This window comes from Camelus bactrianus, chromosome 20, assembly GCF_048773025.1.
Source record: "Camelus bactrianus isolate YW-2024 breed Bactrian camel chromosome 20, ASM4877302v1, whole genome shotgun sequence".
NCBI lineage: Eukaryota > Metazoa > Chordata > Mammalia > Artiodactyla > Camelidae > Camelus > Camelus bactrianus.
Genome location: NC_133558.1, coordinates 9,864,754 through 9,889,028, shown reverse-complemented (window position 1 = coordinate 9,889,028; position 24,275 = coordinate 9,864,754). Strand labels below are relative to the sequence as shown.

The 24,275-nt window shown below is 46.6% G+C and overlaps 1 protein-coding gene and 1 non-coding gene across 6 annotated transcripts in view; one reads left to right on the top strand and one right to left on the bottom strand.

Annotated features, from left to right (window-relative positions):
* The window catches only part of JARID2 (jumonji and AT-rich interaction domain containing 2), a 228,771-nt gene extending 204,905 nt beyond the window's left edge, over positions 1 to 23,866 (bottom strand). The window contains exons 1-2 of one of the 5 annotated variants that reach the window (XM_074348127.1): positions 23,697 to 23,866; positions 22,715 to 22,918 (exon numbers count right to left, since the gene is read on the bottom strand). In XM_074348127.1, coding sequence (XP_074204228.1) covers positions 22,715 to 22,759 — 45 coding nt within the window. In that variant the 5' untranslated portion in view covers positions 22,760 to 22,918; positions 23,697 to 23,866. Of the gene's footprint in view, positions 1 to 16,968; positions 18,194 to 19,935; positions 20,281 to 20,406; positions 20,708 to 22,714; positions 22,919 to 23,190; positions 23,506 to 23,696 lie in introns of those variants that run through there. The other 4 variants (XM_074348129.1, XM_074348131.1, XM_074348126.1 and 1 more) reach the window with 4 other exon arrangements.
* TRNAV-CAC (transfer RNA valine (anticodon CAC)) lies at positions 1,773 to 1,846 on the top strand. Its single transcript has one exon. It is a non-coding gene; the product is annotated as a tRNA-Val (tRNA).
* Positions 23,867 to 24,275: the final 409 nt, after the last annotated feature.

Here is a 24,275-nt window from a genome sequence, read left to right as displayed (position 1 = left end):
CGAACAAAAAAAAGTCATTAAAAATAATTCTCCTGAGTGTTAAAAGTAGAATTGTAAAGAACTACTGGGGGTACGAGGGGTGGGGAGAACTAGGTTCATAAATTCAGCGACAGTGTGGCAATAGTAATAAATAAAATTGCAGTAATGAAATGAAAATGTACAAACTGAGCCAGTCAAAATTAAACGACATACTACACTACTTACGACCCCTATTTTACAGGTAAGGAAACTGAGACACAGATTAAATAATTATTAAGAGTCAGAATTGAACCCCAGGACTCGGGCTGTGTAACATCCCAGCAGCACTGCCCACCCAGATGAAGACAAGCACAGACTTCAAAGTGAAACAAGAGCAGGATTCAAATGGGGGGGTGGGGGGCCCCGCCGGTGCAACCCTGGCCGCTTTTCCCTGCCTCAACTGCAATTTGGGGAAAAAGGCTACTTCACAGGTCGCAGTCAGACTCAAGTATACGAAATACTGCATATACAACATTTAAGGAGGTACAGATTCGACCAATGGGTAGCTACTATCCAATAGAGAACTTCTCTTTTTTCAAGACATTAGCTTTCAGGATAAGTTCTGGAGAGAAACTGGCAGAACAGCAAGCGCTCTGCACAGAAATCCCTGAGACCGCTCTGTGTTTACCAAATGAGACAGGACGTAGTTTGGGGAAACGCGCAACACTACACAGACAGTGCACTGACGCAACAACAGGCTTCCTTCCAAAATAGAAACTAAAGAACAGTCCTCAGGAAGGAGCATGTACAGGACTCTGGGCCAAAAGAGGCTGTGTGAAGCAGTGGGTAGGCTTCACAGTCCCATCACCGTTTTTAAACACCTCTCAGTTGGAAGAGAATGACTAACATGGTCTTCAGCCCCTGTTGATTCAGCCAAGCTGGATCCCCTAAAATGTGTTTACAAACCTTTTTTGGCAAAGGAGATCTTATGAGAACTCCCCAGTGAATAAAGAGCCTCCCTGGTTGGGACACAGACGTGAAGAGAATCACGGCGCAAGCCACCCACAAGAGCCAAGTCAGTCCTACACCCCCCGAGGATAAGGATGCAGGGCCACGTGCTGAGTGCCTGGGAGATGCTCAGGCCCCACCGCAGATGCTCCCTGTAACCAGATCCCAGTGTGGTCAGCGCACAGCGGCCTGAAACCCTCTTGGTACCTTATTTGGTCTCAATCCTGAACTCCCTCCCACATCCTTCCCCACCACGAGAGTATAAAATATGTAGCTGGACAAATAGCACAAAGTAGACAACAAGTATTTGTAGAATTAAAATTGAATAAAGTAGAAGGGAGGGTGGGCTAAAAATATCTAGGAAGACAAAAATCAGAATATTCCAATCATACATTAGGACTTCTCAGCTGAGGAAAACTTAAACTGGACAATGTCCCATGGCTTTTTCAAGGCAGAGCAAAAACCCAAACCAGAGCTCAACACCTCTACAACACAGTCCCTGTAAAGTCCGAAAGTACAGTTGCAAGTTCCAGACTTGACTACACATTAGCCTGACAGGATTTGAAACCATTAAGCTTATTAAAGCTCCAATTCCATAGCAGTGAAATGAAAGAAGATTGTCAGACTTCCTAATAAATGGGGAGGATCAAATACACGAAAATACCCAAGAAAGGTCCTGGGTCACTCATTTCCTCAGTCTGAAGACAACTGCTGGAATATACAAAGTACCAAACAATGACTACGTTCCTCTTCTATAGAACTGTCTATAACTTCCCTGTGCCTTTAAAAATAATTTTTTTTAGTGAGGAAAGTTATAGCTCAGTGGTAGAGTGCATGCCTCACATACATGAGGTCCTGGGTTCAATCCCCAGTATCTCCATTAAAAAACTAAGTAAATAAACCTAATTACCTCCCCCTGCAAAAAAATAAATAAGCTTTTAAAAAATAAAAAATAAAAGTATAAAACAAAAATATTTTTTAAAAATAAAAACCCAAAACCACACACACAATTAAACAATTTCTATATAACTACTGAGGAATAAAGCTAGATAATCTCCTGGCAAAATTCAACTTCAGGCCATGTCACCAAATATGGAATGTACAACTCTTCAGTCTGTGAGGTGAATTCTCAGTGTCCTTCCAGTTGACAATCCAGGTCGGACTAGACCACAGCTCACTTCTGGACCCTGGTCTACAGTTAGAGAGAAAGCACTTCAGACACACCTAAATACTGCCTGAATAACACACAGGGTTTCCTCTCGGGCAAATTGAAATGTGTAAAACCTGCAAGGCCAAGGAAATGCTCAGGGGTACCTCCAAAGTACACTAAAAGATTAAAAAGCCAATGTGAGAAGGAAGTTATCAAGTTAGAAATTTCACTTTTTAAGACGTTTTACAGCCTAGGCTTGGTCCAGGGGGAGGAGGGTGGGCAGAGGTGGGGGGCGTTCAGACGGTAGGGGAGACAAAGCCACTTAAGAGTTTTCCTCCCTTGACAGGAAAGAGGCGCCTTATAAAGGGGCAACCATCTTGAGCCCACCAAGAGGTGATGGCCCAGCACATGTGATACACTCTGGAGTGCTCCCCAGACCAGACACGGAGGCGTTCAACTTCCCAACTGGGAGCAGCCACCCGGCATTTTCCACCCTGCCTGTCACTGGCACACGCCTGACCTGAAGAGGTTGAACAAAAGAGTTACAGCCTCCAACTTCCTTGACTTTAATTAAACTTGGCTTCCACTTCTGAAAAATGCTCAAGTTGTCATTGTTTCGTCGTCCCACTAACGCTTCTAGAGGGGAGATGCTGTGAAGAGGGAAGCAAATTCTCTGCAGCTGCATGTGAGCATTCTGCCAAGGGAAGCCCAGGAAGAAGCGCTCCTGTGTTCAAACTTTCCAACTGGGAGATTTACAGAACACCAGGGGGGAAAGGACGGAGGAGAGGAAGCCGTGTGAATGCAAAAGATGTGCAGAAAGCTCCCTTTTTTGTTTTTAAGTCCCGGGGCCTCTGGAGACTTGTCATGCTTCAGCAACCGTCACCCCCTCCCATTTTACCCCCTTTCTAAAGCCACCAGCCTCTGCACACAGGCTTTCGGAGAGGAGTCCACATTCTGCACAGCCACTCCTTACTGGTCCTTTTTCTCACCCCATCTCCCTGGCCTCCCCCAGCACTCATCCTGCCACAACTGAATAAGGGAAAGAAGTGGAACAGGGAGGGAGCAACCATTTCCCTCCGACCAGAGGAAGCCTGGCATTAAGCTGAGCTCCTAGGAAGTCACTTTGGCAAATGACCTTTTTAGTTTCTATTAGCGACAGCAAGATAACCAACAAGTCAACAGGAGTTAGAGCTGAAAGCAGATGAGCTTTTCTGTTGTGCTGTTAAAGCTTTCATGCAGGAAAAATCCAGCTACGCCCTTATGAAAAGCTAATTCGGGTCAAAAAGGCCACCTGAGAGGGTTTGGAGGTTTTGGTTTAAATTTCTGCATCCAGTGATGGAGACGGGCTTTCAAGAGCAGGGAGGGCACCACCCCTTTGCACAATGTCCAGTGAGCAGAGAAGCAGTTTCATAAGCAGGGCATTCATTTTCACCCTCCATCCTCCACTCTCCAAGGTGGGGAGGAGTCCACATTGACACTGTGGCCAGAGTAAAAACGACTGATTCCCCCTCTGCCACTCTGGGGTTAAGACTAGAAGTTCTGCCCCCGTAACATGCTGGGAGGCTGTGTGAATCTGCAATCTGCGGAACCACTTTCCTCATGTGAACCCTCGGATGAATGGTGCTTACTTCCAGGGCTCCACATGGCCCCGCCACATCCTCGGAATGTAGGGAAAACACACAGCCCTCTGCAGATCAGCAGGCATATAGCCTGGCATCCTTCTGTCCCATCCAGATGGACGTACAGTAACAAAGAACTGTCAGACTGACAGCCAGGAGGGCCTAGTAAGGTCCTCAATAATGAAATCCAGGTGAAATCTCCTTCCTACATCACAGCAGATTTTGAAGGCAGGAGAGCCAATGAAATGCTCTCTCATAAAGACTAACAGCAGGGGCTGAAACAACCAACCAGAAAACTCACCAGAAACAGCACATTCATTCTTAGTATTCCAACTGTGTCCACATCTTACTGCCATTTGAAACCCAACTCTAAGAACAAAGTTCTACCTGGACTATTTCACAACTGGTGCCCTTCCAGGGGGCAGTTCCCTCCTCCGTTTACAGCCAGCTGCCTAGGATTCGGGCACTCCCCTTCTAGTTGCTGGCATCGCCGGGCCTTTTGCTTCCCCTGAAGCAGATCTCAATTTCTGAACCTCCGCGTGGGAAAAGGAAAGGCACTCAGGGTTCTGTATCTGATGCTAGTGAGCTGTTCACCTAAGACTCTTTGCTGGGTGGGTGGAGATCGCTGAGGTCAGGAGAACGACACTCCGGGAAGCCCAGGCTCTCCACACACTGTTAATGTTCAGGGTTGAGCTCACCATCTCTCCCCACAGCCGAAGGAGAACAATTTAACTGTTTGCCATCCAGCACGTTGTGATGTGTCAGCATTAGTCCAAACCCTGCATCACAGCAGGCGTAGAAAGCCACACTGCGGTGTAGGCAGAAGGGAACACGGTTACACCCATCAGCACCTAGCTTTGCTCTGGGAGGCCATCCCATCCCACCGTACAGTGCAGAACACTGCGGCCCAGGGATCTGCCAGGGCACTCAGTGAGCCAGGGGCATCTAGAGCAGTGTCCTAGGAGGCAGGCAACAACCGAGGGTCGCCGGGGAACGTGTGATGACGTATGTACGTACGTACGTGTACACACACACACACACAGGCTCAGATACAGATTCAGGAAACTGTTTTAAAACAAACCAACACAAGAACACGTTTTTGCCTCAAAAGACTCAATAAAAGCATAAGGGGCTTTGATAAAAGATTCCTAAAGCCAAAATACATAGCACACACCCCAGCCAGGAGAAACAGGTGGGGGCAACGCGGTTCCTGAAGGCAACCAAGCACTCTGGCCCAGGAAACTGCCATTTCCTTCTGAGGCCCCGCCAAGTCCTTCCCCCCAGGGGCAGAGGATGTGGACCTCACTGTTTTCCATTTTCTTTTTCACTGCTGCCGTTCCAGGGTGAGAGCGATGGTCGGTGGGAGGGGCTGTGGTAAAAAAAACCTAGACTGGTACCCGAATTTGCTCTCTGATGGAAGTTCAGTATGAAAGTTAAAATATGCTTGTCGGCGACCCCCCCTCTCCCCTCAGAAGAGCTCTTTTAAAGGGAGGACACACCAGGATCCCAAAACTCTGCTTAATCAGCACAAATACCACATGGGACTCATCGAACCCCACTTGTCCCCTTGGGCTCCAGACACTTCATGGGGTAAAACGTAGAGACATAAAGGAATGAAGGAGAGCGTATGTGACAGTTATTTGAGATAGAGCTGATCAGTATTGACCTTTAATTTGGAGACCTGAGCCTCGTGCCATCTTTTTTATAATATGGGAGAGCACTGTGGGACCTTTCCAGCTGGGAGGAAAGAAGTACCATTATTCATTCCCGTTGGCTCAGAGACCTGACAAGCTCTGCTTCTAAAACCTGTACAGACTGGCCACCACCAGTGCCCTCCAACTCCACGAGGCATGACGAATTTCAGAGAGATCCCTGAGCTGAGAAGGGGGGTAAAAATCTATCATGTTAAAATGAAAGGGGCAATTATTATACACTACCCTGTGAAACACCATGGACGCAGGTCCCAAAAGGGACTGGACATGGTACCATGGCTACACCAGGTCCCTGGGGAAGGGGGTCAGCATCCACTGAGGAACCCTGCAGCAACACCCCTAACTGGCTGAAGAGTGACCTGTACAGTGAGTCTTTCTGTAGCCAAGAACTTCTGCACCCAGAGGGAGAAATAAGGGCAATTCCCAAAGCAGTATCATTTCGCAAAATAAATCCCACAGAGCTGGACCTGCTGACAGTCCTATACCTATTTGCAGGGAGGAGGATTATTAAGGCTTTAAAATTCAATTACAATTAAGGGACTCTAAAATAACAGTGGGGGAAAAAAAAGACTGTAAACCTAAGTTTGAGATGTAGAACTAAAGGGACATGAATTCAGCACCCCCACCTTGCCCAAAAGAGGGTCAGTCCCACAGCACAGACTGGAGCAAGTGACTGTCAAAGACAAGAGCTGGGCTAGATCCGGCCAACATTACAAGGACAACCAACTGGTCCTGTCCCTTAGTCTTGTGCTTTTAAAGGGCCATCGATGTGCCAACTATTTTAAAGCTCCAACACACTAATTCTGTAAACAATAATGGCTACAGCCTGCACACTGCGCACTGGAATGGATTCCTCAACTTGGCCTCATCACTTATGCAGCTGATGAAACAAACACTGACAGCTTTTTTGCATTTGTAAAGGCCCCACAGCAGCTGTGGTGATCCCACCATAGAGCAATGAATTAAGCCTGAAACCCAGCTGGGTCTGAACAGAAGCCTTTTTTGCACAATACAGCAAGACTATCATTGTTAACCTAGGCATTATTGGGAAATATTCTGCATTACATTATAGGGCAGTTCTAACTCAATTCTTAAAATTAGCTCTAATAAGCAATTTTAGTAGGCGGGATGTGGCATTTGCTTTTGAAATGGCACAAGTATGTGCAGAGGTTATAGGTACACCACACAAAGGCGGCCTGGCAGAACAGAACACAGATTTCCAGTTAAACAATGCAAAGTTTAAAATAGTAACTCCTTCTTAGATATTCATGCATGCACACACACACACAAACACACACACACACACTCACACACACTCACACCTACGTTCTAAATTTAAGTGGGTATCTCATCTTGAAAATTCTTGGGTATTCAACCACATACTGAGAAAAGAGTGAATACAGCCGTCTGCCAGGGGTCCCCTTAACGAAAGGCAAATCAGTGACCAGAGCACAAGAGTCAATCCGGAACCGAGTGTTGTACCAGAAAAACCACGGAGTATGAAAAAGCAGGATTAAATCCATTACCAGGAAATTTCTTGACACTGAACTTGAGCACTACATAATAAATAAAATCCCTAAACATTAACACGCTGTTCTTTGGCTTCCCATCACCAGGAACCTTGAGGAAAAGCCCGGACACCCACACCAAGTCATCACCCCTAGAGAATCAGGACCTGCCCAGTCCACATCTCCAAATGCTCCCAGCACCCCTGGGTAACAGGACTTCCTCAAGCCCCCACCATCCCACCTCTCTTCTGTTGCATCATACTTGCAAAGGAGCAAAAAGTGCCTGATTCAAATAGGGAATCCATCTCACCAACAATTCCACACCGATTTGGGAAAAATAAATCTGGCAAAAATCAGAAATACCAATAGAAAACATGCCCCATCCCTCTCCCTTAAAAGAACCCCCGTTTCTCAAAGGACTCCATTAGGAGGGCCTTTTTTAGAAAAAATTTTTAAGCATTTTTCACTTGGGTAAAAAGCAGACCTGGAAGGAGTAAGAAAATCCAGCAGAATCTGTAGGTCAACAGCGGTTCTACTCCTTGTCAACACTGGTAACGAGGACAAAACCAAAGGGAAGGCAGGAAAACTGCTCCTCGGTGCTGCTCTGCTCCCAGAGAGTGGCCAGGGTTTTTAACCTACCCCATCCTCCCAAACCTCTATCTGGTAAGTGCTATGAAAAGACACACCTGAAGGCCCGGAATGACAACCCAGAACACCTGGGCCCCCTCAAAAAGCCCATCAGCTATGATGAAATTCCAAGCTCCACCATCTTCTCACACCTAACTAAGCACACGTTCAGAGCTTGCAGAGGGGGAGAGGAAATGAGACCACTGCTGGCCACCCACACACGGGGAGAAGTGGCAGTCAGGCAGTGAGGGAAACAAGAAGCCCAGGCCCCAAGGGCAAAGCAGCTGCCTAGAAGGAGAGGGTCCCCAATGCAGCACCCTGCTGAACAGAACACAGGATGCTCAGGGACCAGGCTTGGAGAACAGCTTAGCAGGTTAGTCAAAGAGCAGTAAATAAACGTAGTCATAATCGAGATGTGCACGCCTGTCTAATATGATACTCCCAGAGAAACGCAAGCAGCATCCACACAAAGACTTGGACACAAATGTTCACAGCAGCATTATTCACAAGTGCCGAGAAGCAGGAACAACCCAAATGTCCATCAGCTGATGGACACGTGAGCCAAGTATGGTGCCTCCATCCAATGAAGTATTATTCCGCCATAAAAAGGAACTGAGTCCTGATTCAAGCTACAGCATAAAGGAACCTTGAAAACACTACGCTGAGTGAAAGAAGCCAGTCACAAAATGCCCTGTATCGTATGATTCGGTTTACATAAAATGTCCAGAAAGGCAAATCCAGAGAGACAGAAAGTAGATGAGTGGTTTGCCAGAGATTGGAAAAACTGGGATGAGATGTGGAGTGACTGCCAAGAGGTATAGAGTTCCTTTCGGGGGTGCTGAAAAGGTTCTAAAATTGATTGTGGTGATGGTTGCATAACTCCAAATATACTAAAAACCACTGAACTGTTAAGGAAAGGGAAAAAAAAAATCGCATTCGCTTCCAAAAACCACTCAGGGAAGACTGAGATGCCGAGGATGCCTTTTGTCTTGAACCTCCAGTGGAACGCCAGAAGAAACATAGTTGAAGAACTGCCAAAAGAATTGGAATAAGTTGGGGATATAAGAGTTTTAAAAAAAGAAAGGCTAAAAGGGGCTGACACTTTGCTAAAGATGCAGCAGCCAAGGCAGCTACGTATGCCAAGAATATATACATACATATATATCTGCACACTGGAGTTAGACTGCTAAGTGTGACGAGGGACAACTTTCATCTCCCAAAAAGTAAAAACTGCAACTGGAGGCTTCCTATTCCCCTGTCACTATGTTGTGGGCCTTAATTAAGAGCATGACAGCCTACTATTTAAATATATTTATCCAAAGTCAGTGCCTACTCAGGCAAGTCCCTTAAATTAGTTTTAAAACCATCTTTGGATTCGTAAACTGGGTACGAAGCAGTTACAGAGGAGAAACTCCAAAAGTACATTTGGTATCACCTATCAGCCTTAGAAATCTTTCAGCACTCAGCAAGGAGGATCCTGTGCCGTTGTCCATAGGAACAAAAGGATCCCAGGCCTCCCCTGGACTGTTTATAAAGCCTGTCCAGAGAAACAAGCAGTTAGGACTGGGCAAGGTGTTCCGTCCTTTACTGAGATGACCTTCGTGTACAGAGTAAAAGGACTCCTATTACAATAGGTACCATGAAGGTCTTCATTTGTATTAAACAACTGTAAGCAAACAATGTTCAGCTGTAAAAGCTTTTGCAAGTCAAAGATAATGGCCTTCCTTGGTAAACTGACTGTTCTTTATAATCATCATTATTTATACTCCCAAGAGGCTTTGCCTACTGCTCCAATAAATTCTGGAAGGAAATAACATGACAACTTCAGCTAGTCTCATGTTAGAAAGAAAGGAAAAAAGGTAGAAAATGGACCTTTCCATTCTTCCAGTGGTTACCTGGAGCAGGGAGCAGAATTAGAAGAGGGAAAAACCACTTTTCAGCTTCAGATACTACCAAGTCAGACCCACCCCCTCTCCCCTCATGTTTTAGCTTACCAGAGCCAAAAGAAAACCCATTTTAATAGCATCTTTAGAGTTTTGATTTATCACAAGCACAAGAGAGCAGGCTTCTTGCAGTCCCTATTTGTTATCAGGGGTTTCCGTGGGACTAAATGATGGTATTTATACTGAGCTGGGGGGAAAACAGTCCAGGAGAAAGGAACAAGTATTCCCTCTTCAACCAGGAGATGTGGCCTGTGGCTCAGATTATGCCCAGAGCCCAGAGTCTGGAACAATCAGGCAGGCCAAGTGTGTTCTTCACTTAAAGGAGGTTTCCTTTCACTCTGTCAGCCACCTTTCAGATTTCAGCGAAGTTTAAACCACAATGGTTTGGAATCCTAACAGTAGTTGTAAGGATTACGATACAAAATGAGAATTTCAAAACATTTTTAAAGACACAGAATGCAGGATCATGCAACAACACCTACCAGCCGCTACCCCAAAGAAGTTCATTTATGAAATCCAGACCCTCCCTGGCCCCCTGCACAGCAGAAAAAGGTGAGAGAGACTGCACTGGCATTTAAATACAAATCCGATCTCTGCCATTCAAGGATGTGATCACCACTGGGGATTACTTTGATGTATCTCTGAAATTCTTCCAAATTAAAAGTTCTGTCAGGGTGTCGATACCATTATCACTTTAAAAAACCTTGCCTTTAATTAAAGTTTTAGGTCAAGTTTTCAGAGCTAAAACAAAAAGCTACTCAGCCCAAACACTGCTGGGTTGAGAAGGACAAATGCTCGCAGCCCATATTTTAATTTATTTTATTTTACTTTTTTGTGTGTAGGGGAGGGAAGTAATTAGATTTTTTTTTTTTTTAGAGGAGGTACTGGGGATTGAACCTAGGACCTCGTGCCTGCTAAGCATGCACTCTACCACTTTGAGCTGTACTCTCCCCCCTTGCTGCCCATATTTTAATCTAGTTGTCACTCTGGGGATTTAGAAAGTGAACTTCAGTCAGATCAAAGCAAAAATTGTTTGCTCCCGGGATGACTGCTCATTATGGCTTTCAATCCTTTTCGGAATGAGGTGTGGTATATACACGTAAACATATCAAATAAACCCCCTCTCAAAAAATTGTAACTAAGTCCAAGTCCCAGTATAAAAAGCTGCGGAGTGAATGGAATGTCACACAGAACTACTACAGTAACGAGGCTCCTTAGTGAGACTGTTTCCTTGGTCCCCATCAAACCCTCTCAAATGCACAGGAGTGAGCTCTTTACAGAGCCCCACCAAATGTTTCATCATTTTCAAATGATTAAGAAACAAGGCTGACTGTCTGGCATCTATCAAAGGATCATCAGTTTGGAAAGGAGTCACGTGGCAAGTGCAGACAGAGGACCCAGTCCTGTGGCCCAGCGGCAGATAGCCCCAGCCTTTCAAGGCAGGTGGAAGCCATGTGCTACCAATGTAACCAGGACTCCAGACCACGGCTCCTCGAGATCCCGTTGCCTCTTTCCTCCTCCAACATCAAGACATTATTACAAGCTGAAAATAGAACACACGAAGCTTTCATGTGAAAGAATGGAAAGGGAGGCAACTTATGAGTAAAAACAATAAACCTTTTAGTCCTACCTCATCTCTAAAGGGACATCTTGTCTGGGGAATGAAAAGGAAGTCGAGGAAGTTTATGCAAAAGTATTCTTAAATACCAAAAAGTAATGCTGCTTCCTAGTAGCTCTGTGAGACCGCCTCATTCTCACAGGTGGGGAGGGAGGATGGCAAAAAATTCATCTGAATGATCAAAAGATGTGTCTGATGTAAATATCGAACTGCGGTTTTCCCATAAAGTTGGGGGAGGGAGGAAGGCAAGCCTCGGTGACAAGAGTGCTAAGCACCTATATTAGCTTCATCTCTATCCTCTTCCTCAGACACCCGGAGAGGCTGCAATCAATCAGCAAGGATGACCCAGAAACAGGGTTCCCTCTTTAACTCTGAGGCTGGAAAGTTAAAGCCACAAAGACCTGCAGACTTAAGAATAACATGGTCTCGACAGTTTATAAAGCACTTCACATGTTAACATCCGATTCTGCCTCCCCCAAAATGACCTTGAGAGGCCAATAAATGAAGGTATAATTCTCCCCACTTTACAGATGAAGAAACCGAGACTCACGGAGGTAGGAGATTTATCCAAGGTCACCCCCCTCTTCCCAGTGTCAACTGTAAATTCTGAGGACAAGGACAATGTCATATTTTCTAATGCTTAACAGTCTGAGCATGGTAAGCAACCAGAATATACCAGCTATCTTTAACTGAAACATCTCCCAAGCCAGAGCCCAATGGGACCTTTGTAACCATACAAAGCCCACCTCACAAACAAGGCTGAAATCACTTATGAAAACAATGCAATTCTACGTCACCTTAAAGTTACGTCATGTCCTCACAAAAAAAGCATTTCATAAATATGAACTATGCAGTTGTACAATTCTAGACTCTCTTCTTCCTTCACTGCTACAGTCGTCCTAATAACACATTGTGTTCTCAGAGCAATTTTGTTTTACAAAGTGCTTTCCCATATCTTATCTCATTTAGTTCTAATGCCCTGAGAGAGGACAAGGAAAGGAAATAGAAACTTAAATAAAACCCAACTGACATCTTTATTACTTGTTACAAGTGCCTGTATTGGTTTTTAAAAGCCAGCAAACAAACAAACCCGCTGGCACTACCTGGGGGACCGTAAATTAGTACAGCCTTTCTCCTAGAAAGCCACGTAAGAGGGATCTGAACGTAAACACGGGCACTTCTGAGTCAGTAATTCCACTTGGAGGAATTTGGAATTAAGGGCAAAAGGATATAGGATACCGGAAAAGCTCACTGCACACATCATTTTGGACAACAGCCCCCAAACTGTGAAAAACCCATCAAGAACACGCAAACTGTGGTACAGATCGACCGAGTGCCCAGCAGCCATTAAAAATAATGATGCAGAATCATGTATTTTGATCACTGAGATGAGATATAAATACAAAAAGCGTGGAACAGAACATCACTTGTGAGTGTGAGCCCACACGTAAAATGACGTTCCTATAAGTCTGGGAGTGCCCCGCAGGTAACTGCAGTAGTTCATAAAGCGAAAAAGTCATTTTCAAAGGGGGACAAACACTACTGGCCTAATCAGGTATGGGGATTACACATGGATTTTATTTTTCCGTGAAAATGAATCAGTTATTGCAGTTAACATGGATAACTGAGGATTCACCTGGCAAGAGGCAGCATCTCTGAAAGACCGCTCCAAAGGCAGTACCCGGATGGCCCTCCACTGTATCAGGGGCTGGGTTTCACACCCCGGATGTGTCACTGACAAAATGTGCAACCTCTGTTACTAGATGCCTCAGGTTTCCTCAGCTATGAAATTCTCTGATCAGTGAAGTTTCACCCTTTCCCAGTAGGTCTTTACCAATTCCCTCCCACTACTGGGTAGGATCTGAAATACTCCAAAAGCTTCAACTCAACCATGTGATAGCATAAAATTCAGCCTCTACTTCTGTGGGGTTAACAGGGTGGGAGGCACGTAAATGCTAATTCCAGCACCTAGAAGTGGGTGTGAGGACTCCAGCCCTCAGAGAGAAGGGGCCTGGCTCTGCCCGACTGGGGAAGGGGGTGACAGGCCATCCAGCTAGGCCTCAGAGAGGTCGGGTGTGCTCCGCAGGCAATCCCCTGAGCAAGGTGAGGAACCAGGATGTGCAAAGGCCAGGAGACTGGGCTCAGCTAAAGCAGACAGGGTGGCCAGAAGCTCAAGGCAGAGCAAAGCCTTTGTACGTGGTGCTGAGGACAGACAGTTTAGACTTGATGCACTGCAGGATGATGATCATCGGATTTACAAGTTCAAGGTGATCACTGCTCTAAGATCCAGGTTAAAAATCTGGGGAACCATCTCTGTGCACAGATTCAGTGCCACTCTGATCTCAATTCTCAATCTCTCCCTCTTTCTAATCCAGACATGTTCTGGATAATATAGAAAAGACTCAATCACCACCAGGGGGTAGGGGTGAGAAGAGATCATATCATTTTCTAACCTTTAAAGCTTTGTTCTATATTCCAAAATGGACTTTAGAAGATCCGTCACTAGTGGGGAGGGTATAGCTCAAGTGGTAGAGAGCATGCTTAGCATGCATGAGTTCCTGGGTTCAAGCCCCAGTACCTTCTCTAAAAATAAATAAACCTAATTACCTTCCCCCTACTAAAATAAAAAAATTTTTAATATAAAAATTTCATTTATTTCCAAGTCAGGTGGGAAGGACAGACCTGATGTCTCCAGGTTGGTGATTTCCAACTGTGTAACAGTACCTTCTTGAGCAGCTGTGCATAGTATGCAGTTTACCAAGTGCTTTCACATCAAAAACCTCAGACCCTCCCAGCAAGAAGCCTGTGAGGTGCACGGAACAAGTTTTCCAAGTGAGGAAGCAGCTCAGCGAGGTTACGTTGCTTGCCCAGGGTCACACAGCCAGTGTCATGAAGGGCTCAACTCCGAGCTCAGCTTGTATTCCCAATCTTGTCCATTGTGAACGCAGAAGTGCCCTACCTATTTAAATCAAGCCTGCCCCAATCTGAGGCATTTCATTCCTGAAGCCCACATACTAGCGGTAAGACATACACAAAGCACAAAACACTCCACATTTTAATAAGATCCACATCCAACTGCTGCTTAACAGAATAAGCATTCATTCAGCTCCCTTTCCCCAAACCTAGGGAAGGAATAAATGCAAGAAACACATGCTCAGCCCTAATCCCTTCTCATTTCCTCCTGGCACCTGTTTCTGCCCCCACAGGCACCAAACACTTTTAACAGCTGAAAGAAATGAGAACCAAGAGATAACACACACAATCACTGCAGACCAAGCCCTAACCCAAATCAGGGTTGGGAAATAACAGAGAAAGAGCCACCCAGATTCAAAAAGACAGCAATAAAACAGGGCGCCAGAAAGTCTCCCACACTCCCTTGTGTGATCCAGTCACTAGATCCTGGGCTGCTGTCACCATAAACCAGAGGGTCTCCCGATGCAAAACTGATGCACAAAACTCACCCCTCTCACCCCTCCCCACCCCGTCCACCCAAAAAATGTTGTTGGAAAAGAAATCCTCATTGTACCGGAGGAAACGTGTGAGAGAAGAGCTGTACTGGGAGTACCGAGGGGCCAAATCTGTGGCTATGAATTTGGTGAACCTTCTAGGATTCACGGTAACTGAACACCGCTGCTAGTGTTTCAGTGCTCACTGCCTTCCTCTTCATGGGTGGTGGAGCTTGACAGCCTTACAAAATTAGAACTTAAAATCCAATTTAGGCCTTCGAGGCCGCACCAGTTCTCAAAAGCAGCTCAAGAACTTCTGCCAGTAGAGCTCCCCTTTCTAAGGCCCTCAGACATCCCCTGAGTATGTGAGTAATTATGTATAATGTTCCCGTTACTCATGCTGCCTCATTAACATATCTGGGCAGCCTCTGTTTACCACCTGGCCCGGACCCTGGTGAGATTTGAGGGCAAATGATTATTTCCCTCAGCGCCCCATGGCCCCCTATGCAGCAAAAGTCAGGGGCAACAACACAAGTGCCAGAAAAAGCCTCGAAGCCCTGCAAAGTCAAATGTGCTAACGTGGCCCAGGCCAGCCCTCAGGCACTCAGAGAGGGTGGGGTGGGGACACTTACAAAACACAGAGTACAAACCAGCCAGTTTCAAAGGCAACGGGGACTTCAGTGCTTTTTCCAATGAGGACCCAAGGAGACAGGCAGCTGGGGATAAGGGGGTAGCTCCCCCAACTGGTGTTTAAAAAAACAAACATGCATCTGAGACCAAAAATGCCTTAACATCCCCCCCCCCGACTTTCTCAAGCAAAATATCCTAACGAAAGGCTGCCAAGAGCCCTTGTTACAACCTTTTTCCCCTTTTCAAGGATACTCTCATCATTCCTTTTACCTCTAGTTCATCTGGACTGAAAACTGGAGAGGAGACGCAGCCTTTAACTCACTGGCCAGACTCAACTTGCCTCAGTTTTCCCTTCAGTAAAATGGACTCAACAGCCTCTTTCTCTCGTGTGAACTCACTAAGGAAACAGTAACTGAGTGGTCGGTTCAGAACCGACCATGTCTTCTTCCCCCGAAGATGCTTTCAGCAGGGATGGGTGGGTGCTAGGCAGGGTCACCAAGAGTGTTTCCCACAATCCAAGCTCTTCTGGCACATTTCTGCAAATGGCAAAGAGGACCCAGGAGACATGGGCCACCTCCTCACAAGAGCAGTAAAACCTGTGACAAGACAGACTGGTGGAAGAAGACAGAAAGCCAGAGACCCAGGGCTGTAGTCCAGCCGCCCACTCAGGTGTGGCCCTCTGGGACAGGATCGATATCTGTAAAACATGGGCCCTTTCCCATCCCACACATCCTGACTAAGAGACCAAGAGAGACAAAAGCCATCTGCAAGAGGTGACAGGGCACTAGTCTTGGAAGCAGGCCAGGTCATTCGACCAGGAGCAAAAGAGTATCAGGCCAGAGCTGCCACTTCCGACTTCCCACAAGGTTCAGCTCCACTTTTAATTTTATTCTGAATCAGAAATGAATGAAAACCCCTTAAAAGTGTGAAGCTGCCAGAAGGCTATAGGGTTTTCTGAAGTTCCTAGAAAAGATTAAACCCTAAAAGGCTAAGAAAAATCTCACATTGTCTACCAAAAAGGATACAAATAGCTATACTACAGCACAGCTTGAGAAAACCAGTCATCACAGTTCCTACCAGCCTGGAAGGAAAGGAGCCTGCGATGATGAGAGAAGTGTGGAAAAGGCTTTGCGGACAAAGGGGACGAAGTCTGGGGCCTGGAAAAGGAATTGAGGAGGCTTGCGGAGGGGAGGCCAGTCAGAGGAATGAAAGAACAGTTACCTCGGAGATGGAAAGAAACAAAAGGTAACTGATTCACAAGGACGAAACAGATTCGACATGTCTCATTTCCATTAACAGGTAAGCTTAAGGATTTAAAATGAGAACAGACCTTCAGCAGTATCTCCTAAATAAGATAAAATAATTAAAGTTGCTGGATTACAAGAAATGAGCCTCTGAACTCCACATAAATGTGTAAAATCACTAATCTTTCTGCTCCCACCATCCTGAGAATGACTCAATTGTTTTTACCTCTAAAAGTAATACAAATTACCTCGGTAGGGCCACTCTAAACTGATCCGAATTTTATCTGTGCTACCTGCCATGAACTAGATAAGGAAGCACATATTTGGGGATTAAGGCTAAATACAATGGAAGTACTCTTATCAGAGATGATAGGGACCCAAAGCTGGTTAGCTAATGTAAACTTTATAGGTGGGAAACCTTAAAAAAAAAAAAAAGAAAAGAAAACTATCTAGATAGATAAACAGAAGTAGATTATATACATATGCAATGAACACATGAACTTACTTTCAGTTACAGATAGATAGATCTGAGAATTCCGGTGTTCCACGTTACCGTTTTGTTTGCTGCGTTACTGTTTTGTTTGCTGCGAAGGGAGTTTGGCCACAAAGCTCAGTTCTTAACACTTGCAAAGCAATGTGTGAGCAGAATCCTTACAGATTTTCCCCAAGTCTTTTAAAATTCTAGCCCACATCTAATTGAACAGCCTCATTTTTTCAGTACTTCACTTTTACCAAGGGTTCCCAAACATTCAGCCTAAAGTTTTCAGAGAAACCAACTCTTTTCACACTCTTTCAAAGGTTTACATAATATTTAACTGAAATTGCAGTAAGTCTAACTGGAATAACCAGATTTGGGAACAAACAACTGACACTTGGCAAGCCTTCTATCTGGGCAGGAGCCAAAGGGGGCAGAGGCACACACTCCCCAGGCCTGCCCACTGGCCAGGAGCTTCGTGCTGGGGTCGGTATCACAGCCAGGACATTCTGCAGCCAGGAGAACCGGGTAGATGAAAGGTGACCAGGAGCTGTTACTGTAAACCTGGGGGAGACTCAGACGTGGACTAGTAACATTAGGAGGATTAGAACAATGCAATGAGAATTCCAAAAACCAAATTTCTTTGACTGCAAAACTTTCTAACCATTCGGATAAAAATGTCAGGAGTCTAGGTCCTCAGACCGTCATGATCAAGGGCAAACCTTAAAAATAGTCCAGCTTTTCAGTATCCACTCATGATTTGTTAAAAATTCCCAAACTACAAAAGTGTGCATCTACAAAAAAACAAACAAAAAAAACCTCAAAATTCATCTACCCAAAAAAAACCCTATAAAACAAACAAACAAAAAAAACAATGCCTACAGCTAACAGCAAACTTTGATCCATACTGTCCTGGCTACATCAGCTCCATACTATATAAAACACTGCCAGCATAACCACTCTCAACTTTCAAAATTCACTCTGGAATCTAAGCGCTTGCCTGAGCATTTCATGTCATTTTTCCAGATCCAAATTATCAATTCATTGCGGCTCACTTTTACCCAAGTCACACAGGTTTTGAGTGACCTGCTCCATCCTTATTTTTCCATTACCCCTGCTATTTTTGGTGTGCAATTTTGCAGAACTTGAAGTGTTTCACCAATGCAGACACCATGCTACATTAGATACACCTCTAGTTGCAGTCGGCCCTGTCCACTAGGATAGCTACCAGCCTTTCGTAGCTCTTGCACTTTTGAAATGACTCGTCCAAAATGAGTTGCCCTGCAAGGTAAAAAAAAAAAATACACCAGATTTCAAAGACCTAAGATGAAAAAAATGTAAAATACCTTAACAATTTTTGAATTGATTATATGGTAAAATGATGTTTTTAATACACTGGGTTAAATAAAAGTATGACTAAATTTTTGAAAATCCAGGTTAGCTTTTACCAAGTGTTTTAATATACCAGGCTTAATATGGCTTTCCCATGTCGTCTTTGAAAGGAAAAAAAGACAGAAAATGATTCTATTTTGAATCTAAGAGACATCAGTGATATACTCCAAGAGTTCTTCTTTCTGAAAGTTTAAATAACCTTTGGAGCAAAATATATGTTAAGATTAACACTGGAGTTATTTCAGAGTCAATAGCCCTCAGCCCAGCAACAGGAACTGGTCTGACCTACTAAGACAGAGGGAACAGCCATTATACCATCCAAGTACCAAATAATTCTAGCTGGCTATTTGGGCCAAAGGCAACGGGGGACACACAAATCAGATACTTGTATATGGTGAAGTAGTAACCCAGGTAGTAATAACTCAAATTGGATAATTTTTAAGCATGATCTTTTTCCTTTTAAATTTCAGTGACGCACCTCAGACTTGACAGTATTCCTTCCATAATCTCTCCAGACAGTGACAGTTGCTAAACTGTCTCTACTCTAGACTTGCGTGACAAAAGAGAAAAAGTTTCTTCCACTACTAGAGACAGGAAGAAAGCCACGTGAACAACTCAGAAAAGGAAAAATGTAGCCATTAAATAAGGTGTACTTTTCCCCCAGAACTGTAAAATAACCCAATTAGGTGTAAAATGGGGAGGGGGCTGGTGCTCATAAATCCTATCAGTACATTTTGGGGTGGTTCTATTTTTTTCTTTACAGTTTTATGTAATTCTAGTAAATCCTGTTTTTGAATCTTGTAACAAACTTTTCAGTTTTTCCAATCATAGTGCACTTTCAAATCAGAAAATTAGATACTTAAAACTTACAGCCTGCTGGTACAAATTCTGCTTGAGCAGTCCCAGAAATCAAACTGGTAATTTGTTTGCGTGCTAACTGCATGAATCTTATCTTCACACGGCAGAGATTTTTTATTTCAAACTCATACGTGCTATAAAGCATCAAAGATCAAATGGGTTTGAAGCCTGGGTATCATATCTGCTATTCTCCATAGGAATAATCAACCAGTGGAGTGACATAAATGGCACAAAATACCCATAGAGCAAAACATGCAACTGTTTTTATTGTCCAAGTGGATTGGGGTTTTGAAAGGCAAATGTTTTCAGTTATTTAAGGTATTGTAGTGGGAGTCGTGCCCGGCAATTAAGACAGGATTACATCGCAATTTATGAGCTTCTCAAGGACGTCATTTAATATGAAATATAACAATCATTTCTCCCAAAGCCTGCCATCTACAATCCCACCCCCAAACTCTGCTTTGCTAAGGCAATAAACTAAACGGCAACGCGGCAGGCATCAAAAGCTTTTGAGACCAACTGTAGGAAATGTGCTGCCTTCACCAGCTCAAGTAATAATTCCACCTTACGTAGATGGCAGTTTTACATCTTTCACGCACATTATCTCACGCACGTGAACTCAGATAAACTGAAGTGGCAAAGGCAGGTATTACTTTTTCTATTTTACAGAAGAGTAAATAGACTCAGATTTCGAGTCTCTTTATTTTCCGGTTCAGAAGAACTAAGCCCAAAACACCTTAGACTTACAGTCCAGTGCTCTTCCAAGCACAAGTATCAGTGAGAAGTCTTCCTTCGTCTGGCCCCTCAAAATATTCCATAAGCCTAGAGCTGGCACAGCGAAGAAGTGCCACCCTGCTGTTTCAAGGCTTCCAGAAAGAGTAACAGTTGACGCTGGGCAGCATCACCTTGAAAGGCATCCCGCCACATCCTGCGGAGACACCCTACACACGACTTAAAGTGACATGGTAACCAAATCCACAACATGGTCCTCTTACAAAGCCAAGCTTCCCTGAATGAAGTTTCCTTGCTTTTCAAAAGCGTTAGTTGAGAGAACACGACCACCACCGCAGTAATGCCACACCATCAGCAGACCTGGAAACAGGAAGCGAAAACGTTGCCGCAGACAGGAGGCGTCTCCGCACTGCTCCCCACCCTCTAAATGGAATCGGAGCTGGGTCGGGGCCACTCCCTGGGGTACCAGAGGCTCCCAGCGCTCACCTGAGGGGAAGCGCGGCGTGTCAAGGCGGAAGGCCGACGCCGGTCGCATCCTCCTCCTCCTTTTCCTCCTCCTCCCACGCGGCAGCCCCCGCCTCCGCGCCGCTCCCTCCGCCCCCGCAGCCCCGCCGCGCTGGAACCTCCCGCCCGACTTTTGACGTCACGGAGGAGGAGGAGAAGGTTCCACCCGGGCCCGTCCCTTTGTGACGTCACAATGACAACAGAACGCGGCCGGAGCGGCCGGGAACCCGGAGCCGCGGGGGGCGGAGGGAGGGAGGGGAGGCCCGCGCGAGGCGGGGGAGGAACTGAGGGGCGGGGAGGGGGCGCGCTGACGTCTCGCCGGCTTAACCTGTTGCTCTCGGGCCCGCACTGGAGCCGGCGGGCAGGGCCGCGAGGAGCCGGCCGGGCCGCCGCCGCCATGCTCGGCCGTGCGCGCGCTGGGGGGCGCCCGCCGCAGTCGCGCGCTGCGCGCCCCCTCCCCGCCACGCCCCCGGCCCGCGCGCCGTGCCGCGCCGCCCCCTCCCCGGGCCGACCGGCCGCACCGCCCCCGCGCCCCACCCACCTACCCGCCTGCGGGCCCTAGCCGCCGGCCCCGAGCCCGGCCCGGAGCCTGCAGCCCGGAGCCCACAGCCCGCCCCCTACAGGCCGCACGCGGCCGCCCGGCCCGGCCTAGCCGGCACGACCCCCGCGCGCCCTCCCCTCTGCCGCCGGTTCGAGCACGTCCGGAACACGGGCTCGGCTCCCCGAGCGTTAACTCCTGCTCTGCCTCCCGCGGCCGCCGCCAGCAACTCGACACAATCCGCTGACCACCAGCAACAAAAAAATCCCACCCCATGCTGCTCTCCAACTTAGCGAGGACTGGGATGGGGTCAGGGACTGGGGCGGGGGTGGCTCTGGTCCAAGTTCTACCCCATTTGCTTTGTGGCTGCACCCGGATCGGAGGTGCCCCGGGAAGGCGTCCACGCTCCCAAGCAAGGTTGTCTCCAAGCAGTTTCCACAGCCCGAGTTTAAAGTAGTCCTTTGCATTCTCCCCAGCCCTCTGCAATGCGGATGTATTTTAATTCTTAAATTCTTTAGGGAACAGCTTTTTAAGTTGAGCTTGCTTATTTAACCTTGCATTTCTTTCATAGTTGAAGTTTACGTGTCTACATTAGAATCAGCCCTTTAAAAGAGGCATTCAGCTTTTCCATTAAATGTATTTTTTATAAAACCAGTGCCCCGAAGGTCATCTCCCATTACATACATCATATTGCTCCAAAAAGGAAAATATTAACACCAATTTGTCGTCTCGAGTCAAATGAAACTTTCTTATAACGTTGCATTATTCCTAATGTATGTTCATTTGGCCTTTTTTAAAATGAGTTCTTTGATTTAAAGCATGCAGCTAATCACCGATCACTCGAGTGCATATTTGGTTAATCCTCGGTCCCCACTCCCCTCCCTCCCCCCAAACTTAAAAAAAAAAAAAAGCCACCACACACAAAACAAAAACACTCCCCATGCCAATCAAAACGTAGCTGTACTATGCACAAAACAAAATTTAACTATTCCAAACCATTTAGATCTCTGAATAATCACCCAATTTCAGAAGCCCAGTTAACTGGGAGAAATTATTTGTAGTCACTTACATATGCATTCACATTCCTACTTAAAAACATTAGCTATATTGTATGTCTTTTTCTCCCTAAAACTGGAAACCATGGATTTTTAAACAAAACCGGTCCCATTATTAAAGTCAATCCCAACAAATGCATTCGCTGTAACACGATTCCCAACTGGTTTATGTTGCGAACCAAATAAGCCAAAACGACCACATACATTAAATTTGATGTGCCAGTGCAAGGAACAAGATCGCCATAATCGGACCCTCGATTGCAACTTAAAGGTCTTCCAAAACACACGCGTTACACGATTTCCCAAATAACATTAATAATAATAATAACACAGGCTCATTTGCATGCAAAGTGCAATATGAGGCCAAATCCGCCCGAGAATGCAGTTTAGTTACATTACCGCAGCCCCTACCCTCCTGTGCTCCACCAAAATCCCTTGCCTTTCATCTGAAACTAGATTATGGTTGTGTCATTCGAGGTCAATTTATTCACTGGAGGTATCGCTACACCAATCTGTTTTTTCATCCCAACTAGGCAGACACGACTTTGCCTGAATAGCCTTCTTTCTGAAAAGAAAGAAACAGCCTTATCGGACGCTGTGTTTAAAACCCTTCAGCTGCAGAATTATCTATAAACTTGACATTCACAGCCATTGCTTAAAACTACAAGTCAAAGGATGTGTTGTTAGGAGCACTTACGTATTTCTTCTGAATGATATTCCTCTTGGGTCTTTCCTTGCTCATTCTGAGATCCAAATGCTGATTGCAAAAGGGGACAATTGCTTCATGAATTTAAAGCCGTCAGAAATTTGCAAAAAAATATCCCGGTGGTTTTTATTGTTGTTGGTGGTGGTTGATCTTGTAATCCGACTTTTCTTCCTCTTCCCCCAAAGCCCGATTCGCCTTGAAATAAATCCGAAATTGGGAAAGAAAAAAAAAAGCCAAAGACGAACGAAGCAAACAACAAAAAAAAATTCACTTTAGTAAAACACTCATAATGGAAAATTTCCCCCGAAACACACACACACACACAAAAAAAAAACCGACGCCCTTCACTCCCCCCCTTTTTCCTCCAAAAACTACATCCGCGAAACGTGAAGGTCCTTAGTGTCTGATCTGTAGTTACATCTTGGAAAAGAAAAGGGAAAGATAAATAAAAAAATGTTGGAAGTCACGTTTGTGCTGCAGCAGCAGTGCGAGCAGAAGAGTCAACTCCAGCGGCGGCGGCGGCGGCGGCGGCGGCAGCACCACAGCGAGGGCTCGCCGAGTCTCTTTTTTCCAAGCCCCCTAACCAATGAGAGAGAGGCTATCCAGCCCAACTTTAAATGGACTCTGCTTTTATACAAGTTAGGGCTCCTCGGGTAATTCCCCACCGGACGCTAGCCGAAAACTCCCACAGCTGAGCCACCAGGCGCCTGCCTACTCCGGCGCCGACCACCCCTGGCCCAGCCCAGAGGACTCTCGCAGCCCCACCGACGTGACACGCCAAGAGGCCTCGACTCACCCTTCCCGGGCTACCCCCCAGGCATCGCTCCCACGCCGAGCCTAGGAGTGGAATTGAGAGAGGCTCCCTAGCTCAATGCAAGGCACGCTCGGTCGCTCCACCTCACCCCCTTTCCCCAGCTTGCCGCTCACCCTACAGCCGCCACGCGCTAGCCCCCGCCACTGCCCTCATGTCTACCTGCAGCCGGGCTGCTGGGTGCCAGTGCCCCAGGACACCCGGCCTCGGGGAGAGCCGCCTATTCCCGGGGCACCTTAGAATGGTCCCCTTGATCTTCTGGAAGTTGTAGTCCCCCGACTACAAAATGGCTATGGCCACGGGATCTGGGAACTACAATTCCCAGCCTGCCGCGCAAGTCTGTCACTCAACTCCCCTCCCTCCACCCCGCCCCCTCCCCCTCCCCCTCGCCGGCCCTGCCAACAAACGCTTGGACGTGTCCCGCGTGTGACACTGCGAGAGGCTGGCTCGGGATTGGCCCGCGGAGCGTGTGGTCCGCGAGCGAGGAACTCCCCACGCCGGCCCGCCCCCGCCCCGCGGCCGCGGTCCCCCTCCCCCCGCGGCGGCCGGCCCCCTCCCCTCGCGCCCCGCCCCCACCCGCGGCGCGAACCGCCTGTGGAATCGAGGAATCGCGCGCGCGCCGGCCTCCGCCGAGTGGCGGGGGAGGGACGCGCGGCGTCCCGGGGGAAGGCCTCGGAGCGTGGCGGCGCGGGGGGCGGTGTCGGCGAGGGGTTGGAGCCCGTCCTAAGGAAAACTGGGCCA